Here is a 22,431-nt window from a genome sequence, read left to right on the forward strand (position 1 = left end):
TGTATGGGCCTTCCTACAGCTCTCTCAAATACAGCTTTTGAAATCCTATTACAAGTTCTAAAAGATCTTTGTGTGTATGTGTGCATGTGCAGGTTTAAATGAAGGGTTGGGTGCCGTTGTTTTTTCCCCCAGAAATACAAATGCAAAGCCTTACTGGATGTACAGATTTAGTCATAGTTCTCTGGATTGCAAAATTTACTCATAGACTAGCAAAATGCCAGTATGATGGATTGCTCAAGTGTTAGGAGCTGGGCAAGTCCCCGCAACTATAGTCTCCCATGGTAGCAGCCTGTGTACTTTCTCTCACAGAAGTCAGCAAAGGTCTTGGCGAACTGAGCCTATCCTTCTCTGCATTCTCCCTTTCATTTACCTGGACACACCTTGGGTTCATTTCTTGCCCATGCTTCAGCCACTGATACAATAGCTTCACTTTAAAAACATGATACCCAGAACCCAGTTTCAGTAGAATTCGTACAAGTGCTTGATGTGCCCATATCATTCTGAAAAAGCATTTTTATTAAGGCATCGTAGAGTTGTGCCTCATTTATTGATGCATTCTCAATTTTGTGATAGAGAAGATGGAGGGTCTCAATTTTGTGACAGAGAAGATGGAGGGTCTATCCCTACAGGGAGGCAGCCCCATCAGTAGATATTTGGGCACACTTAAAAGTTTCTTTCTTTTTAATTGAACAACAAAGAGAGCACCAAGTGGATTTTCTGCCTCAGGTGCCAAAATGCCTTAGGGATGTCACAAAGATGCCAATTGCATTTCATATCCTTTACTATAATTTGCCCAGAAAGAGATGCCCGGACATGTGTGACTGCTACGCTCCAATTTTCAGAATTCTTCCTGCAGCTTCCAGTGAAGAAGAGCAGGGTTTGGAAATATAGAACTGTGCATACTGTAAAAAGTTCATGTTATGGGAAAACCAGAGGCGGGGGAGATACAAAGTAAGGGTGGAAAAATCTGACAATTTTCAATTTTTGTTCCACTCACGTTTCTCACCTTTCCAATCTTAAATTTTGTTCTCCACATTTCTACATCAATTGGCAATCCTTTCCAATCCTCGTGAAAATTCAAAGCATTTTAGAGCACATGACCTCAATATACATATTATTGTATGCATTTTTTTGCCTGATATACACATTTTTGCAAGCAATTTTAGAAGCATCTTATGTTATTCTCACTGATTATGCATTTTAAGCTACATTATTCTATATTTTATAAATTTTGGTGCACAAATATTTAGATGGAATAATGTGAAAAAATGCAAATTTTGAACTAGCTGTGTTTCAGTTTGCATATTGTTTCAGAAAGTGCTAATTTGTTAGGTTCACATTAAAATCCTAACGAAACCAAATTGCTTCTCCATGCGTAATGCAGAGTTGCTATATTTGGTAGCACTCATGTTTCTTGTACCATGTAGTTATAACCTAATGTGAGGAACTGCACCTCATCTCAAACATGTGTTTCCAACACAGGGCCGCCTCTACCATTAGGCAGAGTGAGGTGGCTGCCTCAGGCAGCTGATTTTGGGGTGTCATGAAAGGGAGTTGCTAAGGAAATTGCTTCTCATTTGTATTTTCTATCTTATTAAGAAGAGCTTGTGGGATTTTCTGCTGCTGGTTTCAAATAACTTGACCAGCCTTACTTACTGTGCACCTTGAGTATGGAAGAAAGTCTGATCTTTGCTATTCTGTCACAGGTAGCAAAATACCTCATGGCAACTCTCGTTTCCAAACCTGCATGCACTGAAATAACTCAGGTGCAAGGGGCACTTGTAGGGGACAATCCACACAGGATGTGCAACTTTTCTCATGCTCGTTTGTTATTTTTCATATAAATCCCCCCAGGCCACTTCCCCCTTGATAGGTCTTATTTCTAGTGTCTTGAGCCCATGTTTTTTTTTGGGGGGGGGGGGGGTGGAAGCTGAGGTAAAAATGGCAGAGAGGGACATTTTCAGGGAAGAATCAATGGATATGTGGGGAAGATTAAAGTACCCACCCCTTGCCCACTGATTCTCCCCCCCCCCACACACACACACACAAGCAGGACCCCAAATTTGCCTAGTAACATATACCGTAGTTCCACCTTGAGAATTTGCTTTTTACTATTGGTAAGGCTTTGCTTCCATGGAAAGGCCACAAGATGGCACCATACGCTAGAATGATCACATTTTTTGCACTAAAGGTAAAGGGACCCCTGACAATTAGGTCCAGTCGCAGACGACTCTGGGGTTGCGACACTCATCTCGCTTTATTGGCCGAGGGAGCCGGTGTACAGCTTCCGGGTCATGTGACCAGCATGACTAAGCCACTTCTGGCGAAGCAGAGCAGTGCACGGAAACGCCGTTTACCTTCCTGCCGGAGTGGTACCTATTTATCTACTTGCACTCTGACGTGCTTTCGAACTGCTAAGTTGGCAGGAGCAGGGACTGAGCAACGGGAGCTCACCCCGTCGCAGGGATTCGAACTGCCGACCTTCTGATTGGCAAGCCCTAGGCTCTGTGATTTAACCCACAGCGCCACCTGCGTCCCGCACTAGCGGCACAAAATCCAATAGCAACTGCTAAGAACTGATAAAGGCTGCCAACTTGAATAAAATATTAGGGAGGGCAGGTAAGCCTCACCCCACAATATCAATTACATGACGGGGTGGGGCTTACCTCGGCCCCTAGCAGTTGGCTCAAAGGAACTGATTATTCATTCCTTATTTATCCCATCCTGCCTCCATGCAACAGGTTAGAAGTGTTTGCTCACACACACACACACACACACACACAAATATTCATCACCACAACAGCCCTGTGAAATCAGTGAGACTAAGCAAGAGTTTCTTGGCTAAGTAGGGATTTCAACTCGGATGTCCCCAGTCAAAGTCCTGGCTGCAAGGATGCTGTCTGGCCAGGCTGCATTTTGTTCATGTATGCGTCGTATTCAGGCACAGTATTCAGGCACTGTGTGGTATTCCCCGCTCTCACACACTTGAGTAGAGTTTTCCCTCCCTCTCCTTCTGGACAGTTGAAACTCTGCCACAGGCTTACATTTCAGAGACCTGTCAGAAAACTGTTTGATGAGCCTGTTAAATTATCCACCCCTGCATACAGCCTGAATGAGTAATCGATGTTCAACACCATGTGAATTCGTGGGGGGAATTGTGCGGCCTTGGTGTGAAATATTCTCCAAATATGTTTGCCATTTCTGTAAGAATAATTGTAATTATTCTTGTATAAATGTAATTAAGTTCATGTGACAAATTTTTGCAGTTACATTGATATGATCTTCTCTAGCAGAGGTGGTGTTATTTTAATTTTGTAGTATAGTATGACCACAAGCAGATATGATGTTCTTATACCCAAAGTACTTCAGGTTAATCAAATTTATACCAGCAGAAGACCCTAGGTTCGATCTGTAGTGTCTCCTTATCTATTTCAACTTTCTGATTTCAGCACCATCTTAATTCCACAGTACGGTGTCCTTGCAAACATAAAAAACTCCTCACCAAAGTGACTGTAATTTGAGAACAGGGTGGGTTTTTTTTTAACACCTCTGAGCATTGAAAATAGACTGACCTTTGACTACTGACCTTCTCTGCAGTGTAGTTAAAAATATTTCATCGCTGAGACACTTGTGAGCAACTGGACTGCTTCTGTTATAGGGCTGGCTGCAAAGAGCAGAAAACTAGGGGTGCGAAGCTCTGAAAGAAGCTAAGTGGGTTGTAGTGGCAAAAAAATAAACAAATCAGTGATTCCGATTACATAATTCACAGCAAGAAACTGAACATAGGCATGTATTGCTCAATATCCTGAGATGGTACATACTGTGGCAGTTTAGAAATAACTCTGCTGCAGCCAAAACTTTTAAGCTGTGATCTTGTGATTCCAGTTAGATTAGAAGCACTAGTGGCGTGCTCATGCTACTTCTCTTAAAACACATTGAATTTGTTACCCCCTGTGTTGTACAGCTCTTTCCACCTTAACCGTTCACATCAGCATGACTTCAATAATGTCAGATTCGTTTCCGTTTGTGGACACACCAGGTGGGTCAAGTTGCTCACACCTTGGCCAGAGGCAAATTGGGAACGACTTAAAAGACTCCAATCAGTGTCCAGTTTGAGAAACAATGCATCAAACAGCAATATGCATTTTGGATAAAGTCTATTTTGTGAACACAGATTAAGAACCCAGCATTGGAAATGCAATGAATGCCTAGTAAATTGGAGTATGAACCTAAATGTGTTGTCCGGCTACTTTGAATGGGCCTATCACTATGAGATATTGAGGGTCACACTGTGATGATTATTCCATCGCTGAAAACATTTCTTCTTGCCGGACAGAACTATCCCCTCTCCTTCTACTGTTCTAGGGGGTTATCCCCTCCAGAGCAGATTTGCACATGGGGAGGAAGAGGGGGGAATCCATATTGTACTTGCACTGGCTTCTGCTAGCATGCTGGTTTAGTTGAATCCAGCCCTGCCCAGTTGGAATTCAGGATTTGATAACAGACTGTCATTGACAGTAGACTGTTATTGCTGTTGTCGCTAGATCGTCACCTTGCCGTGGTGAGTGGGCTTGCATGTTCCTATGACCCTTGTGAGCGAAGCCGTCAGGAGTCTCATAGTCCCAGCAGGGTCACCCAAGGCGGTAAGGTCAAAGGGGAGGAGCTAGACAAAGAATGATTCAAGAAGTCCTCAAAGGCAAAACAGGTGGAAGATAACAAATGGTATGTTACAACAGCTGTGAAGGCAGATGAAGGCCGCAGCAGAGAAGAATCTACTGGTCGATTGGAATAGAGCCTTACTGCAAAGACTGTCCGTTGGTCAGCTTGCACTGATCTACAGACGTAAAACAAATTAATGCGTCTTCCCAAAACCCATCCCAAATCCAAACCCAAGAGAGTCCCACGGTGATCGGCAAATGGTAACGGGGACAGGACCGTGAAATCTGGAAGCCCCGTCATGAACTGGCACATGGGTGGTGGATACAGATTCTACTGAGCATCTGAGAGCATCAGCACTCAGATTCCAGATTTTAAAATGTGCAATTTTTATTTTATGGTTTTATGCATAATTGTTGTAAACCGTTTTGATATTATTTTATGAATAGTAGTAAATGGGTGTTTTTGAGCAAATAATTTAAAAAAAACAAGCAGGGTCTGCAAGAAAATGTTGCTGCAGAGGGCACCTACAAAGATATACCGATCTTCTGAGAAAGCATACTACACATCCTTAGAAACATCATATGGTTACCATTAGACAGACTGCTGTTATTTGTTATTTATTACTGGCGGGGTCCCTGCTCTGGGGGAGAAATGCTTGAGATTTTATGCCTCCGGTGCCGAAATAACTTTGCTCACCTCTGGTACTATGAATCTTGACTATGTATGGGTGCTATTTTCTGCAAAAATGACTTTGGGCCAGCCCTGTGCACTTATTTAAAAAGAAACTTCCGCACGTGCTCAGAGGCACTTATTATCCAGTTCCCGTGAAAAGGTAAAATATTCCATGCGTGTCTGGAAACCACCAGAAAAAAAACCTGAAAAGGAAACTGGCAACACTGAGCCAGGGTGCGTGTGTTCGCTCCCGCTTCCCACCACCTTCCCCACCTCTGTGGTTGAGAAATCACGAAATATCAACTTGGTGCACAGCACGAAGAGCCACACTTCCTCATTCTGGCCATTTATCAGAGTCCCCGGCCGCCATGCATTCTCAATACCATCCACCGCGGCGCTCTGGGGAAATTGCCAGCGCGCAGCTCCGGACATTGTTGGACTGCAACTCCCATGAACCCCCGCCAGCATGGCCAAGGCTCGGGAGGAGGAGAACTGTAGTCCGGCAACCGCTGGAGGCCCACAGCCCCCGGCCTGGAACCTGGCCCAGTTTGGTGCCCCCCCCCCATAATAACAATAACAACCACTTTATTACTTGCAGCTCGCCCATCTGGCAGCCACTCTGGGCAGCTTCCAATGATCACGCCGCCTGGGGCTGAAGGAAACCGGCGCTCAGAGCCGGCAGCCGCGGAAATAAAGAGAGCCTGTTTTGCAAGCGCCCAAGGAAAGCCTTGGTTGGGCGCATTTTGCAACGGCCTCTGCGGCGACTTCCTTCGGCTTCGCAGTTCCTCTTCTCCCTTTTCCCCTCCTCCTCCTCCTCCTCCTCCTTCCTTTCCTTTGCTGCTAGAGCAGCTCTCGCTGGGCGTGGGGAGAGGGGGGCATGCGAAAGGCGAGGCCGAGCAAGCCTGCGCCGCCGCTAGAGCCAAGTCTCCCTGCACGGGGTTGAGCGCAGCAGCCTCCTCCTTCCTGGAAACTCTTCAGGCAGGCGGGGCTATTGGCTGCCTTGCAGAGGCCGAGCCTCCTCCCGTTTAGGGCTGCATCCCTCACTCTTCCTTTCCTTCCTCCCTTCCCTCTCTCCGGTCCGTCTCTCTCTTTCGACTCCCGCCTCCTTCTTTGCGCGCAGGAGCCGCGTCTCCGGGTGAGTGGCGAGAGGCCGCGCGCCGTATTTATAGACAATCGCAGGCGGGGATAATACGGGATGGGGGGACTGGCTCTTCAGTGGCGCCGCCGGGGCAGGTCGCATTGTGATATGTGGGGCAGGTGGTTGGGGGGGGGGGTGGAAGAGAGAAAGAGTGACAGGCGCCAGCCCCTCAGGCCCCAGAGGAACAGCGCCCTCCTGCAGACCCGCACGGAGGTCCTCGGGTGCTTTGCAGCCTCGCCAAATTTGGCTGGGAGAGAAGGGGGTTTTTTTTGCGCGCCCTTGGCAACCTGCCCACCCACCGGCCCCCCACCTCCCTCCCGCCCGGCCCTCTGATTCCGTTCCGAGTCGTTTTATTGCAAAGGGGGTGGGTGAAAAATGTAAGTGTCCCAGTGTCTGGGTGGCTTTTTCAGGAGGACTTCCAAGGTGACCCCTGCATGCGCCCATCTCCTCCCTTGCCTTCTGCAAAACGCTGCTCTTTTATGTATTGTGTGTGTGTGTGTCTTTTGCTTGCCTAGGAGCCACCCCTGTCTTTCCGAAGCTAATCTCTGTGGCCTGCAAGGGCGGAGAAAGCCAGGCAGCCAAGATGCCCCACGGTAAGCAGACAAGAGTGCTTCTTCTCAACGACATGGAAAAGCTGGACAAGACCCTCTTCCGGCTGGAGCAAGGTCAGTGTCCCAGACGGCTGCTTGTGTGTTCGGTTTTTTTGTTTAACAAGTTGCGTTGGATCCTTGTGCAAGAGGAAGCTCAAACAGTTGTTAACTCTTCCATCTCGTCCTGTTTTCCTGTGCACGGAGATTGATGTATGCTTTACAGAGGGGGAAAAACCAGATTTTTTTTTAATGGAGAGGCCTCTGCCCCAAGCAGCTTACACACAGTCAGCATGCAGACTGTAGCCACAGAGGAGCTTACTTCTGGGTAAATGGATCACATATGGCTGCCAGGAGTTAAGAAATGGGTCTTGGGGGGGGGGGGAGTTGGGTTTTGAGGAAGGCTTTGGAAGAAACAAATTAGGTGCATCATCTAGCTGGGACTGTGAACACTGACATTATAAATAACTTCAATAAATAAATCAGTACTTTAACAGACGTAAGAGGCAATGGGAGAGATGGGTGGAACTGAGAGTTTAGTTGGCTGAGGAGTATGCATAATGCATAAAGAAATCAATATGATCCATTAATTTTTCTGAAGCTGCTCCATGCTTTTCAAATGGTTTATGAATACGGCATTCCTCTGAGTGGTCATAAATTTGACTAATTATATGTTAGGCTCCAGGCTTGCAGTGTTCTTTTTTTAAAAAAACAACAACGCTTAAGGGCTAAACTAAGTGTGTGTCGGCAAACAGGTGAAAGAGAACAGATCACTATTTCTTGTCTAACCAGAGGTGCTCACAAACTCTGCTGTTTGCTGCATGAAACAGGGGTAGGTAGAGAATGGCTCAGGAATGGCAGGAGTGCAGCATAGGTAGGAAAGAATTAACTACCTCTATCACTTCTGCCATACAAATTGTGCTCAGCACCTGCCAGTTCATTTTTTGTTTTGTGTAATAGGAACAGGGTTAGTAGACACGTGTTTGCCACTGAACCCTTAGCATTGCACGTATGGCATCAATGCGCTCTTGAGAAATAATTCCCAGTGAGCGCATTGAAAGCTCTCTTCTGAATAAACTTTTGCAGCTGTGTCTAAACATGGCTAAAGTCCTGCAATTAGTTGTGTCTTGCAGGAATCAGTGGCAGGGCTGTCTTAAGCATATGCGGCACTGGGGTGCAAAGATCCGCCCGACGCCACTGCCCCCCAGTTGCCAAGTCCCAGGCGCGCTGGAGGGCGGAGCAGGCCAGCCACCTCAGCGTCACACTGGTTCGGTCGCCCCTGAACTCAAGGTGCAGCAGAAGAGCCCGGACTCAACTCTTCCCCGGACTCAACTCTCGGGCTCCGGACTCTCGGCCTGGCGCCCCAGGAATCCCACCGCCTGGGTGCCCTGCACCCCTAGCACCTATGGGCAAGACGGCCCTGGACATAGGATTGCAACTTAAGTTCAATGAAACCAAAACTCTGCTCTTTAAAGCTCCCTGTTACTGTACTTTTCCTTTTGGCGAGTGGCTTTTTTTCCTTCATTGATAAATAAATCTACCAGTGTTGTCATCAAGCACATCTATTACCAATGCTTCTGATGTAATTCTAAGCAATGAGTGGGATTGGCTTCCAGCTAATTTTTCTTAAGATGGATGTGCCATCTTCTAAAATGGGAAGAACGTTCTGACCCTGAAAGTAAGCTCTGTTTGAGAGATGTTAGGATTGCAGTCCTCGGAGGGGTACACACAGGAACTGACCTCAGTCGGGCCCATCTGCTGTAAGAGGAAGTACAATGACAGTTTAAGCTGTTGTAACTTTGAAGTAGATTCTATTGAAAGTTTGGAATGTAAGGAAGGGCAGTTTTGGATGTGGTGGTGGATGACAGACTAGGGGGGAAAATGGAATGCATTTTCATTTCCCCACAAGAGACGGGGCATTAAATGTTATCATAGCCATACTGGAGCCACTGTTGATAGAGGCTGATGCATGGGTTCTGACTGCAGAATTGGCAGCCAAGTCCACGGAGTTGGCTTGATTAAATGTTATCCCAAGTGCTAAGCACCCACTTGCGGGAAATTGTTTACCATGCAGCTACAGTAATGTTTAGGGCTGCAGACGAATGCCCCAGTTACCTGGGAGTGAGCCTTGTTCATTTCAATAGAACTTACAGTGCAGTCCCAACCATACCTACTCAGAAGTAGCAGTCATATCCAGAATTTAAAAATCACACCTCCTCTACGCAGGAGGTGTTTCTGCAGTCTTGGACAGGGAACGTGCTAAAATGGTACTGTACTTCATTGACTGTGTAGGCTTGGAAATACCGGTATGTAGTTTGAAGCCTTTGTGCTTCCTGCTTCATCTGTAACATCTTAGGTGCTCGTTTGTACATTGGCAGAGCAATTTGTTGCTCAGAAGGAAGCTCCATTGAGGTTAATGAGATTTGCGCCCATGTTACTTGTAAAGCATGGAATCTCAAGTAAACAATCTAGGAATCAGGCAGAAAAGAAGTAAACTTAAAGCATGGTTAGGTTCAGGCTGTAAGAATTTTAATTGCTGAATTCCAAAGAACTTTTGAAGCCTCAAAATGTGTTGCTTTTTGACTTTTTATTCTCTTAAATTCCACTTCTCATTTATAAATGATGAGTCTCAAAAGTTGTTCCCCATATATATACATAAAACAAAAGCAATAAACAAAAGCAGTTAAAATGACTCAAATAGTAATGTAATCTCAACAACTAGCCGGAACCAAAAAATAATTCAACTGTGTTTAACAAATTTTGCTCCTCTAAAACTAGGAATTTGCTCGGGTGATTTGATTTTATAATTTGGAAAATGGTTAGGGGAGCACCTCAAGGACAATGCACTATGACAGTGAAGGAAAATGTAGCTAGTTCTTATCTGTATTTCTGCTCTGCAACATAGAAAAAAACCGATTTGGGAATACTTGTAAAATAGCAAAGCCATGCACTTCCACATAGCAGAAAGAACTAACAGATAGACGGTGTAACTAATATGAGCAATGCATTTTTAGTCTACATGGGTTTTAGGGAATAAGATATCAGTAGCAAACATCTCTGCAGTCCGATCTATGTTTAGCAAACTATAAACAAACTTGTCAAGCCTGCAGCAAAAGCACAAATGACCTGATCTTAGATTTATTTTTATAGACATTGTTATGAAGGCAAAGAACCTTAGGCTTAACAAATTATCATTATTACAGTATTTATTAAATTGGTATACTATACTCCATCCACAAATCTCAGGGCGGTTCACAACACAAAAACACAAGATTAAAAAAAACGCAAAATGCATGATGAAAACAAGAGCAAAAATAAACCACTAACCCCACAACACATTTAAGATGGTATTGGATGTAATCAGCCAAAGGCCTGTTTGAAGAGGAATGTTTTTGCCTGGTGCCTAAAGGTGTAAAATGAAGGCGCCAGCCAAATCTCCCTGGGGAGAACATTCTAGAGACAGGGAGCCACTGCAGAGAAGGCCTTTCCCAGAGAACTTCACGCTGCTTACCAATTCATTTCTGTGTCAGTAAATGAAGATAACAGATGCAGATGAAATAATCGTGGACTATATATATATATATATATTCATACAACTTCATTCTGCATTGCTTTTGAGCTGGCTCCATTCCATATCTTCTTTGAAACAGTTACAAAATGTCGTTCTCTCATATAATTTCATAAATTGCGTGTAGTACTTTATAAGCTTTGGAGGTCACAGTAGCCAAGGCTGTTTTGTTTTGGATGAACAGATACTTTGTATGGTGTTGGATTTTTAAAGAAAATAATCTTTGTGTGAGTGCTTTGTTCATTGTTGTTCATGGCTCCCTCTTGCATACGGTTTGCAAGATCTAGGCTTTGGCCATTAGTGGCTCTTAATGAGTGAACAGCTATACCATTCTGTTCGTATCTGTAGCTCAATCGACTGAGCTGGTTGATGTCTAAATATTCAATTTCCAGCATTCACTGTTAGCCAGCGTTATAGGCATAGAAGTGCTTCAAGAGCTTAATGAGACATAACTGGGCATAAAGTGGCCTGAGAGTTAATGCATATAACCACATTGGGGTCTTTCAACCTGTGCAGCCATTCCTTTCCCTTCGTGCCATAAACAGAACCCACGGAATTCATGGCAAACAAACCAGCCATTTCCTCAACAGTCCTTTCTGGCAGTTGGCTCGTTGAGGCGTCGTTCCATGTTGATACGTTTTAAGATATGGGTGTTTGCACTCTTAACAGTTGCCTGTCTTGCTCTATTCAGGTTTTGAACTTCAGTTCCGACTGGGGCCTACCTTGCAAGGCAAACACGTTACGGTGCATACCAACTACCCAGCTTCTGGAGAAGGGTTCAGCCGCCACAAGTTCAGGTGCCTGTCGTGGCACAACCCAACTGGGAAAGAAGACGATTCTGACAAATACTGCAAACTAGATCTCCAGATCTCTGGGTCGTACCAGTATTATTTTAGTCATGAGTAAGTAATGGTTGGATCCGGAACAACGGCTTGGCTCCCGAACAAATCGGCTCCCAAACGATCGAAACCTGGAACTGAGCGTTCCAGGTTTTGAACAATTTTTGGAAGCTGAACATCTGGCGCGGCTTCTGCGGATTCCGATTGGCTGCAGGATGTTCCTGCAGCCAATCGGAAGCCGCGTCTTCGTTTTCGAACGGTTCCGAGACTTGAACGGACTCCCAGAATGCATTCTGTTTGAGAACCAAGGTACGACTGTATTGGGAGTGGTTCACATCTTAACCCTGCTGGCAGTCCTTTTTGTGTGACAGAGGAGTAGGCCGCAAACCTTAAGATAGCCCAGGAGGCTGGTTCTCCATGCAGAGGTCTGTGTGTGTCCCCCCCCACCTCAAAAAGAGATGGGGAACAGTCAAGCAGTTGGGTCTATATGTGTATTGACTTACTGTGTTGAGTGCCTCCCTTGGAAATTGAGTTAGGCAACGCTAGATGGTACTTTTCTTGTGCAGTTAGCAAGCAACAATATATGTTGGTCATTTTATATATATATATATATATATATATATATATATATATATATATATGTGTGTGTGTGTGTGTGTATGTGTATGTGTATATATATATATATATATATATATACACACACACACACACACACACACACTAGGCACAGTGGGGGCTGGTTCTCATTGGACCGCAGCATGTGAAAGCAGGAGGTTTTCCTCCCTAGTTGTGATCTCTCTGAAAATGTGCCCTTGTGCTGCAGTTAGCACTGTGGGAGAAGGGAGTTCATATTGGCACAAATGGGCCTTTTTTCCTCCCTGTGCCAACTGCAACACGGGGTGTTTTTTGTTGTTGTTGAGAGCACAGCTGGGAGGAAAGAGTTAAACCTCCCCTCTCAATGTGCTGCAGTCCTAATGAGAATCCTTCTCCCACCCCTTGCCTGGTACTTAATTTGGGAGGGGGGAGAGAGAAGGAGACATGACTGCTAACCAGTCGAGGAAGGTAACATGTAGTTTGGCCTAAGATAACGTTTGACAAAGGCACTCCACATAACAGGACTATATACGTAGAGACTAAATTTGCTATTTTGTCCTCTACCTCTTTCTGAGGTGAGGAGAGGCACAAAAGCCTCAGGTGTGCAATGCTGACATGTAAATTAAGAGAAGTTGCTAATAAAGGAAGACGAGGAACTCTGGTTTATTGAAAATGCAGTCCTTGGTCTTGAAATAAAATTGGTGGCATATTCTTATTGCGTGTGAATGTCAAAGAGGAAATGTAAAACCACATCTGTTTATAAGTCATTTATAAGAAGATCCCAGTACTGTTTTTCAAGTTAAATTCTCAGATATTGTTTGCTAGATTTCTCATATTAGGAGGCAGCCTGTGGTATTTACAACCTTTAGGTTTGTTTTCAGTAAATGTTGGGTGTTAGTGCTGATCTCCAAATGCCAGAAAAAAGATCAGTTCAGCGACTTAAGAGGTCAGCAGTTGTGCATGTCATCGTTATATGTGCTTTCCTTTTTGAAACGCCACAATGAGTTTTTAAAACCTGCATATCATCGATGTGGCTCTGCCAGCCAAGCGGACCAATACTCCCGAGGTATGTTGCCTTTTGGGTGCAGGGAGTAGGTTCCAGACAAGCTCATTGACCTTGCCCCGTTTTCTGGGCTACTCTACTCAGGTTACTCTAAAGGCAGGGAAGTGCTCCTGCAAGTCAGACAGCTATGACGATACAGTATGGGAAAATGTAATAGGAGACCCAGAATACATGCAGTTCTCTCTGCAGGAAGATCCTGGAAACATCTGTGCAGATTACAAGCCACTTTCATAAATCTTCAGACGGAGAGATACTTAAAAGAGTAGCCATGTTACTGTTGGTTGTTTTTTTAAGGAGAGACTCTGTATCTCAATAATTTACAAAACAAAAAACCAAGACCTTTTACATCTCTTGTGGCAGAATGGCTGTGTGTGGGCTGGAAAGTCATCTGCTTTGGGCAAGCTCTCATGTCCCAGCCTTGAATCTGCAACAAAGCCGTAATAGTGGCTTACGATTCCCAATATTTGATTTATTTGGGTGTGTGCCCCTGACCATTAGGTCCAGTCGTGTCCGACTCTGGGGTTGCGGCGCTCATCTCGCTCTATAGGCCAAGGGAGCCAGCGTTTGTCCGCAGACAGCTTCCAGGTCATGTGGCCAGCATGACAAAGCCGCTTCTGGCGAACCAGAGCAGCGCACGGAAACGGCGTTTACCTTCCCGCCGGAGCAGTCCCCTATTTATCTACTTGCACTTTGATGTGCTTTTGAACTGCTAGGTGGGCAGGAGCTGGGACCGAGGAACGGGAGCTCACCCCGTCGCAGGGATTCGAACCGCTAACCTTCTGATCGCCAAGCCCTAGACTCTGTGGTCTAACCCACGGCGCCACCTGGGTCCCTGTGTTTTAATCATTGCTTTTCAGGGCCAAGGGGCCACTCAAGGATATTCACAGTTAAAAATCATTAAAAAATCATAATTTATAATGTAAAACAATTAAATTGTCCATCCACAGATAAAAGCAGTAACAGTTAAAATTGTGGGCAGCCATCCTATTCAATTAAAAACAACTTGGAATAGTAAAATCTTTAAGGCCCCCTTGAACACAACTAGAGAGGGATCCAGAGGCATACAGGGCACGTGAAGCTCTTTGAACACTATAAATTGCTTTATAATTATAATAGCAGTAGCAGCAGGGAAACAGTCTCATAATGTCAGGTAGGTCACAGGTGAATTTGAGATGGTTCCTGGGGAAAATTCCTTGATTCTTTATAAAACATAGGTTAAATGCATTCGACTTTCCTAGCATTCCTAATTCAGCCATTCAACAGTTTTTATTCTGTGATTGGCTTCTCTTAAAAACAATTCTATGTATATCTACATAGGAGTAACATCCATTAAGTACAGTAGGGTTTACCGTACTCTTCCGAGTTAGTGAGTATAGACTTGCAGGCTCAAAGGGTTTTTAAAAAGCAGCATCTTCTGAGCTTCAAAGTATTGTAAATGCTTTCTGATTCCCTTAAAGACATTAACATGATTTTAGAATAGCAAGCGAAAAATATCTTGTTAGGTCTTTATTTGCTTTTGTATTAATAAAAGATATGTGTGTTGCTGTTGTTGTTGCAGAGATAAGAAAAGCGGTGGAGGTTACATAGTTGTGGATCCTATTTTGCGTGTTGGTGCTGACAATCATGAATTGCCCTTGGATTGTGTTACACTCCAGACATTCCTGGCTAAGTGTCTGGGACCATTTGATGGATGGGAAGATCGCCTTAGAGTCGCAAAAGAATCTGGTAATAAACACATTGACTCCCGAATCAAATCTCTGGTACATAGCACTGATTGACTGACTGTATTTAAATATCCTATTTCTTCCGGGGAGCTCAAAACAATACACACATCGTTCCCAGGCAAATCTCCCATTTGGATGCTAACCAGACCCAGACCTGCTTGGCTTCACCAAGCTTGCTGCATGCTTTGTGAAGGGGTGATTTCGGTACTCAGCAAGGAGCGGGTGGTGCTGTGGTCTAAACCACTCAGCCTCTTGGGCTTGCCGATCAGAAGGTCGGTGGTTCGAATCCCCGCAATGGGGTGAGCTCCCGTTGCTCTGTCCCAGCTCCTGCCAACCTAGCAGTTCGAAAGCACGCCAGTGCAAGTAGATAAACAGGTATCACTGCAGCAGGAAGGTAAACAGCGTTTCTGTGCACTCTGGCTTCCGTCACAGTGTCCCGTTGCGCCAGAAGCGGTTTAGTCATGCTGGCCACATGACCCAGAAAACTGTCTGTGGACGAATGCCAGCTCCCTCAGCCTGAAAGCGAGATGAACGCCACACCCCATAGTCACTTTTGACTGGACTTAAACATCCAGGTGTCGTTTACCTTTACCTTCAATACTTAAGACTGCCCAGTCTACTATAAGTGTCATGTTAATACATTTCATTATTGCTTTGTAGGTTACAACATGGTTCACTTGACACCAGTCCAGAAACTCGGTTTATCAAGATCATGTTATTCATTAGCTGATCAGCTGGAAATAAATCCTGATTTTTCAACCCCTAACAAAAAGTGTTCTTGGAGTGAGCTTGGGAAACTAGTGGAAAAAATGAAAAATGAATGGAATATGCTTTGTATTACCGATGTAGTCTACAATCACACTGGTATGTTCATTTTTGCTGTCATTTGAATTTAACCTCAAGGGTGAAAATGCATAGTGTAATAGTTTCTCTGTCTTATCCACTGCACTTAACAAATGCACACATTAGTATCCAGCAACTTTTGCATGCATGTGCAAACTTCACAAAGAGCAATCGTTTCCAGGAGTATAAAAAGAGAATTTTAATAAATATATTTTTAAGAATTAGTTTGAGCTAGGCAGTAAATTTCCCTCTAGGCTCTGTGTGTTGTTTAAAACTGTATTTTACTTAAATAACCCAGGGGGGAAAAATAGGGGATGTCATTTGGTGGTGATCTTAAGATTTGTAACTATTCAGACATTTTTAATTGACTTGTTTTCAAAATGCTTTGAGGGTAACAGCTCCTGCGAGCACAAAACGATGTGTCTCCATTACCCAAAAGAAGAAAGTCCTTCCTTTTTTCGGTTTCTTCTCTTAAAAAGGAGGGTGGAGGGTGGAAGACATTTCCATGCCAATTTTCAGAACTGAAAAAATAAGCCTATGCTGCCAATACTCCTGGTAAATCAGTATACAAACAGCAGCACAGAAACGGCGCACACAAATCTACTAAACCATTCCACGTATAGAATTCTATATTGGTATTCCAATCAACAAGAAAGCAATGCAAAAAGTCAAACAAAGAAGCCACAAACAGAAAACTCATTCAAGTTGGTACAACAGGACAATAGATCCAGTCAGATGATATGTACAGATGTTAATAGATGAAAGTAAGTCCAATATTGTGCGTCATATCGTCAATATTCCGTCTGATTGGACTTACTTTCATCTATTAACATCTGTACATATCATCTGACTGGATCTATTTTCGTCAATATCTACAGGAGCCTGGCTAAAGACATTTAAAGACTGAAATTGTCCTGTTGTACCAACTTGAAAGAGTTTTCTGTTTGTGGCTTCTTTGTTTGACTTTTTGCATTGCTTTCTTGTTGATTGGAATACCAATATAGAATTCTATACGTGGAATGGTTTAGTAGATTTGTGTGCGCCGTTTCTGTGCTGCTGTTTGTATACTAATTTTCAGAACTGGGCAAAAGTATTGCAAAAATACTGGGCAAAAGTATTGCAAAAATAGAAGCATTTGTGCAGCTAAGTAGAGACTGACGAAAGTGTCCATTTGGCTGGCTGCTTTTACTGCTGATGGCAGAGCTCCCTGTTTATAAAGGTCAAACCTTCAGTGAAAAGTAAGATCTTCGTGGCTTTTAGAATGCCAGGTTCTAAAGCATCTTGAGTTTCAATGTCGGAGGACAGTTTTAGGTTAAGGAAGAACAACTTGCACCACAACAGAGGTGCCTGTTCTTCCCTAAACAGTTTTCTCTGTTTCCTTGATACCCATGCAATGGCCAGGCTTTATTTTCTGTCACTCCTATGTGACAGAGAGAGAGAGAGAGCGCATGTATTGAATGCCCCGCTCCAGGAGGCAGATTGAGACACACATGTACCTCAATGATGGGCTGGTGAACCTTGAACTGCTTGCATCGGAAGAAGCTTTGGGTCTGGATGATGGTTTGAGATGTGGAACATCATCACTGGATATATTGAGGCTATCAAGTGATGAATATGCATATTTGAGCTCGCAGTTATCCGCAGAGAACTGTATCAGCACAAGTCTCACTCAGTGGAATAACCATTTTTTGAGAACTTGCAGAGTTCCTTAGTTCCTAGGTGTGGGTCCTTCAACGCTGTCTCCTTTGATTACAAAATTTAATAAGCAATGCATGTAGTGCAATTTCAGCAGTTGGCAAAGTTCTCCCCAAAAAGGAACGTAACTTCATGTGTGCTCTTCAGAATTTTGGGAAATGATTTTATGGATTGACTAAAAATTAGTGTTGATGCCTTCCTTGACATTGCAAAGTATATATGAAGGACAACATTTAAACTTCTAAAGATCTAGGGCTGGATTCAGCTATAAGGTTCCATTAGTGGAAGCCAGTGCAAGGACTGCCACTTGTGCAATGGTTATCCCCATCTGTAACTCTGCATCTCCCCCAGTTCTGCTCTGGAGGGTCAGGAAAAACCCCAGATCACCCCATGATGGGAGGGAAAGATAGATAGTTCTGTGAGCACAAGCATTTCTGCTTGCCCAAAAGAACAATCTCCTTAGCACTACGTTGAAGCCTACCCAATACCTGTGAGTGTTTGCATCAGGCTGATTAGTAAAATAACACGTTATTGGGAAAACACCTGATCAGTTAACTTTGACTGATTGCCATCACTGAAATACTCTCTTGCCAACTGCATCCGGCAAAAGGCCAAGCTACAGATATGGACTTTGAAACTTGGCAAGGCTTTATTGCTTTAGCACTTGGTTGCTGATTCATATAGAAAAGAATGAGCAACAAATCTCACCGCTGTGGAACGAAAAGATTTATAATATCCCAGTAGTGATATGTGCTCAGCTTCTTCTGAGTTTTTTACTTTCAGCAGTATTCCTAGACTTCTTCCTCCAACTTGGCCCTGCAGATGTTTTGAGACTACAATTCCCATCATCCCTGACCACTGGTCCTGCTAGCTAGGGATCATGGGAGTTGTAGGCCAAAAAACACCTGGAGGGCCTAGTTTGAGGAAGCCTGCTGTAGACAGTAAGCAGTAAACAAATATGAGAAATGCCTTGGGATTCTGTACATTATCGTTTTCTGCATTAAGAAATTAAGAAGCACCTTTAAAAAATACTAAATATGACATATCCAATGTAAGACTTCCTAGTTTCCTCCCCATTCAGAATCTTAACTTTCATACATACCCTCCATAGAGGTAATTGGCAGGATAATGGAAGTGCCATCCTGAGGTGCTATGTGCTTGGTAGTTAATTTTCCCCCCCTTGCTCATTGTGTACCTCTTCGTTTTCCCTAGCTTCAAATAGCGAATGGATAACTCAGCATCCAGAATGTGCATACAATCTTGTTAATTCTCCTCACTTGAAACCAGCCTGGCTTTTGGACCGAGCCCTGTGGCATTTAACCTGTAAAGTGGCTGGTGGGAAATGCAGTGATAAAGGAGTTCCTCCGCTGCTTGAGAACGAGCACCACTTGAATGTAAGAAATAAACACATAATGTATATATAGCTTGTTAACACGTGCTGTCACTGAATGAAAGGGAAGTCTAATTTATCATCTGTGGAACTTCTAACCGTTTCACTTTTCAGCTTGCCTTTCTGTGGGAGGATTAAAACTCCATTTCCTTCAGTGTGGCAGTAGACTTTCTATATAATAAAAAATACAGCATCTGTATGCTAAGCCTTTCTATTGTACTTCGTAATGTTTGTCTTAAGTACAGTTATATTGGGTTAAGTCCAATGTGTGGCAATTCATCATCATCAAAATTTTATTCGACCATCAGTCAGAAAACAAGGTTGTATCCATACAAAAATTAAAACGACTAAGCATCTAAAGGAACATGACACTTAAGCCAGCAATAAAAGTAGATTATACATTTAGACCCATGTCAATGCTGTCAATTTTAACCTTACAGCGCTTAAGGGCAAAAAAAAAAAAAAGGAATTTGGCCACCAAGGATGCTGTTGGTCCAGTAAAGCTATTCAGCAAAAACAAAACCTGTTTTTCTCTGTCTACAGAACTAGGTTGGGGTAGCAGTAGAGCTATAATTTTTTGTCTAAGGTCTACATAAAATGGGCAGATCAGAAGAATATGTTTAGTTGACTCAACCACTCCCAAGGCACAGGGACAAAATCTCTGGGCATATGGGACTCCCCTGTACCTTCCCAACAAAACCGCTGATTCCAGCACATTTAACCTGGCAGCTGTGAAAAGCCTACGGTACTCCACGTAGTGGATTTCCGCCAGATAAGGGGCTGGTGAAATCTGAAATAAATGTGTGGCAATTAAGGTTACCAGATTTTTTTCAATGAATCCGGGGACACTTTTCAACTTCAATGGATTTTGTATGGGGACTGATTTGTAAATCCGGGGACTGTCCCCAGGGAACAGGGACATCTGGGAACCTTAAATTAGACTCCTGTTTGTACATCAGGACTTTCCCTTCCTCTCTTCCCGTTCTTGCCTCCTCAAGAGATGTCTTGTTGCACAAGGAAGAGAGGTGTTGTCATACAACAGGACAGGCTTTGCACATTGTATTTCCAGGATATATGGGGTTTGTTTTTGTTTGTTTTTTTAAAAAATGTTTTCTTTCTGGCTCTGTATTGCAAGTGGTCTTGCCATGAATATTTTGTAGAATAGTGACTCAAAAGTTCATATAAAAGTAAGTTATATATGTATTAGGGTTCAGCTCAAAACATTCCCTGTTTGTTTGTTTGTTTGTTTGTTTTTCTAAATAAATAAAGTATTTGCTGCTTAATTCTGTGCTTTCTTTCCTGTGAAACCGTATAAATGCCTCACAGGGTGTTGTGAGGAATGATAAAGGAATGATGGCTCAGAATAGTTTTGGCACAGGAGCATTTATAATGAATTTTTGTATATGGCACTGAATTTTGTTCACCTGCCTGATGTGTTGCTTTTATTTTTGTAGAATGTCCGTAAAATCATTTGGGAGGATATTTACCCGAAGCTAAGATTATGGGAATTTTTCCAAGTAGATGTTAACAAAGCAGTCCAGCAATTTAAAACTCTGTTGACTCAAGGTAAAAAAAACTTTACTACTCTTCAGCACGAAGAAACGCTACCTGGGATCCAGGTAGCTGCGGGTGGCTTATGCTAGGCCAGTGGAACTTTTGACTACATTTCTTGTAGCATGTTGCAAATAAAGCTACCTTCAAAATTCCCCTTCCGTTCCCAAAAGTAGCTTGTCACGGGGCAATAGGGCAGCTTGGGGAACAGGATTCAGCTAGTGGCGCAGATTCGGAGCTTTCCTATCCCTGGCAGGCCACTTTGAGAGGATCTGTGCCCTGGTATCTGATTACCTGTTCTTCTTTTGCAGTGTGGCCAGTGTTCAAGTGTAGAAAGTAGCTTAAGCTAAATGAGATGTGTCTGTGTACATATGGTTATGTGTGCTGAGAAATGACCATAAGCTACATGGGAGACAGGGGGCGGGCAGGTATGGTGGACTCCCTGGTCCTGAATGGGGTAACTGTGCCCCTGAAGGACCAGGTGTGCAACCTGGGAGTCATTTTGGACTCTCAGCTGTCCATGGAGGCACAGGTCAGTTCTGTGTCCAGGGCAGCTGTCTACCAGCTCCATCTGGTTCACCAGCTGAAACCCTACCTGCCTGCGGACTGTCTCGCCAGAGTGGTGCATGCTCTGGTTATCTCCCACTTGGACTACTGCAATGCGCTCTACGTGGGGCTACCTTTGAAGGTGACCCGGAAACTACAATTAATCCAGAATGCAGCAGCTAGACTGCATGACTGGGAGTGGCCACTGAGACCATATAATACTGGTCCTGAAAGACCTGCATTGGCTCCCAGGATGTTTCCGAGCACAGTTCAAAGTGTTGGTGCAGACCTTTAAAGCCCTAAACGGCCTTGGCCCAGTATATCTGAAGGAGCGTCTCCACCGCCACTGTTCAGCCCAGACACTGAGGTCCAGCTCTGAGGGCCTTCTGGCGGTTCCCTCACTGCGAGAAGTGAGGTTACAAGGAACCAGGCAGAGGGCTGTCTCGGTAGTGGTGCCTGCCCTGTGGAACGCCCTCCCATCATATGATAAGGAAATAAACAACTGTCTGACTTTTAGAAGACATCTGAAAGCAGCCCTATTTAGGGAAGTTTTTAATGTTTGATCTTTTGTCATGTTTTTTATATTCTGTTGGGAGCCACCCAGAGTGGCTGGGGAAACCCAGCCAGATGGGCGGGGTATAAATAATAATAAATTATTATAATATTATTGTGCTTTAGGAGCACTGAAAGCGATTTTTTTTGTGTGTGGGAATTTTGATTATTTTAGAATGGAAGGAGTCTGTCCACCGTGCAACAAGTTAGACTGCTGGGTAGCATTTGGATCCGTGAGTTCCTTGGCTTTCAGAATAATAAAGAACTGCCCAGTCATGTAGGAAATAAATGCTTTTACTGAACTCATTAAAAAATACTCTGTTTCTTAAATCTACAACAGGTGGTTCTAAAGTTAAAACTGACCCCAATCAACATCTTGCAATTGTTCAGGATCCTGAATTCAAGAGACTCGGCTGTACCGTAGATATGAACATTGCATTGAACACCTTCATACCGCATAGGTATGTCCTTGCTCAAAGTATTTTTAAACACTGAAACGTCGTGGTGGCACATGCTTTTCCAATAGGGGAGAGTCAGACCTGTCATTCAAGGGTCAGAAAATTGGGTCTGCTCCGTTCACAGACGAAGGAGCATCTCATTCATTCCAAATGGCTGTAGCATTTGCATAAAACACACCCACTGAATTTGGTATGAAACGGTCTTCGGTGTTGCTTAGCACCTGAATTTTCAGTTCTTACTTGGAAGGCTCAGTGGCTGGTATTTCCCAAGTTGTATGGTTCTCATAGAGTGCTGTTCCCATACATACATTTAATGCAAATTTGAGTGCAAAAGGTGTATGGAACAAACTATTCCAGATTCACCAAAGGTGAATGTTTGATATCGAAGGTAGCTTGAATGAGGAAAGCTTACAAGTAGGCCTTGACTGCCTTAGCCACAGATGATTCATTTTGCATTGACTCGGTGTTGACATTGGAGTGCAAGGAGACATCAACTTCCTCGTGGCTGTGCATGAATTAAACTCAAAACTCACAACACGTTTATTTGAGTGG

General features: G+C 43.8%; 1 protein-coding gene across 3 annotated transcripts in view; it reads left to right on the top strand.

Annotated features, from left to right (window-relative positions):
- The first annotated feature begins 6,282 nt into the window (after window positions 1-6,282).
- Window positions 6,283-22,431, top strand: part of AGL (amylo-alpha-1, 6-glucosidase, 4-alpha-glucanotransferase) — a 44,122-nt gene continuing 27,973 nt past the window's right edge. The window contains exons 1-8 of one of the 3 annotated variants that reach the window (XM_033151592.1): window positions 6,283-6,466; window positions 6,985-7,134; window positions 11,316-11,526; window positions 14,679-14,845; window positions 15,505-15,708; window positions 18,595-18,776; window positions 20,227-20,338; window positions 21,762-21,882. In XM_033151592.1, coding sequence (XP_033007483.1) covers window positions 7,053-7,134; window positions 11,316-11,526; window positions 14,679-14,845; window positions 15,505-15,708; window positions 18,595-18,776; window positions 20,227-20,338; window positions 21,762-21,882 — 1,079 coding nt within the window. In that variant the 5' untranslated portion in view covers window positions 6,283-6,466; window positions 6,985-7,052. Of the gene's footprint in view, window positions 6,467-6,827; window positions 6,847-6,984; window positions 7,135-11,315; window positions 11,527-14,678; window positions 14,846-15,504; window positions 15,709-18,594; window positions 18,777-20,226; window positions 20,339-21,761; window positions 21,883-22,431 lie in introns of those variants that run through there. The other 2 variants (XM_033151590.1, XM_033151591.1) reach the window with 2 other exon arrangements.

This window comes from Lacerta agilis, chromosome 6 (assembly GCF_009819535.1).
Source record: "Lacerta agilis isolate rLacAgi1 chromosome 6, rLacAgi1.pri, whole genome shotgun sequence".
Taxonomy (NCBI): Eukaryota; Metazoa; Chordata; class Lepidosauria; order Squamata; family Lacertidae; genus Lacerta; species Lacerta agilis.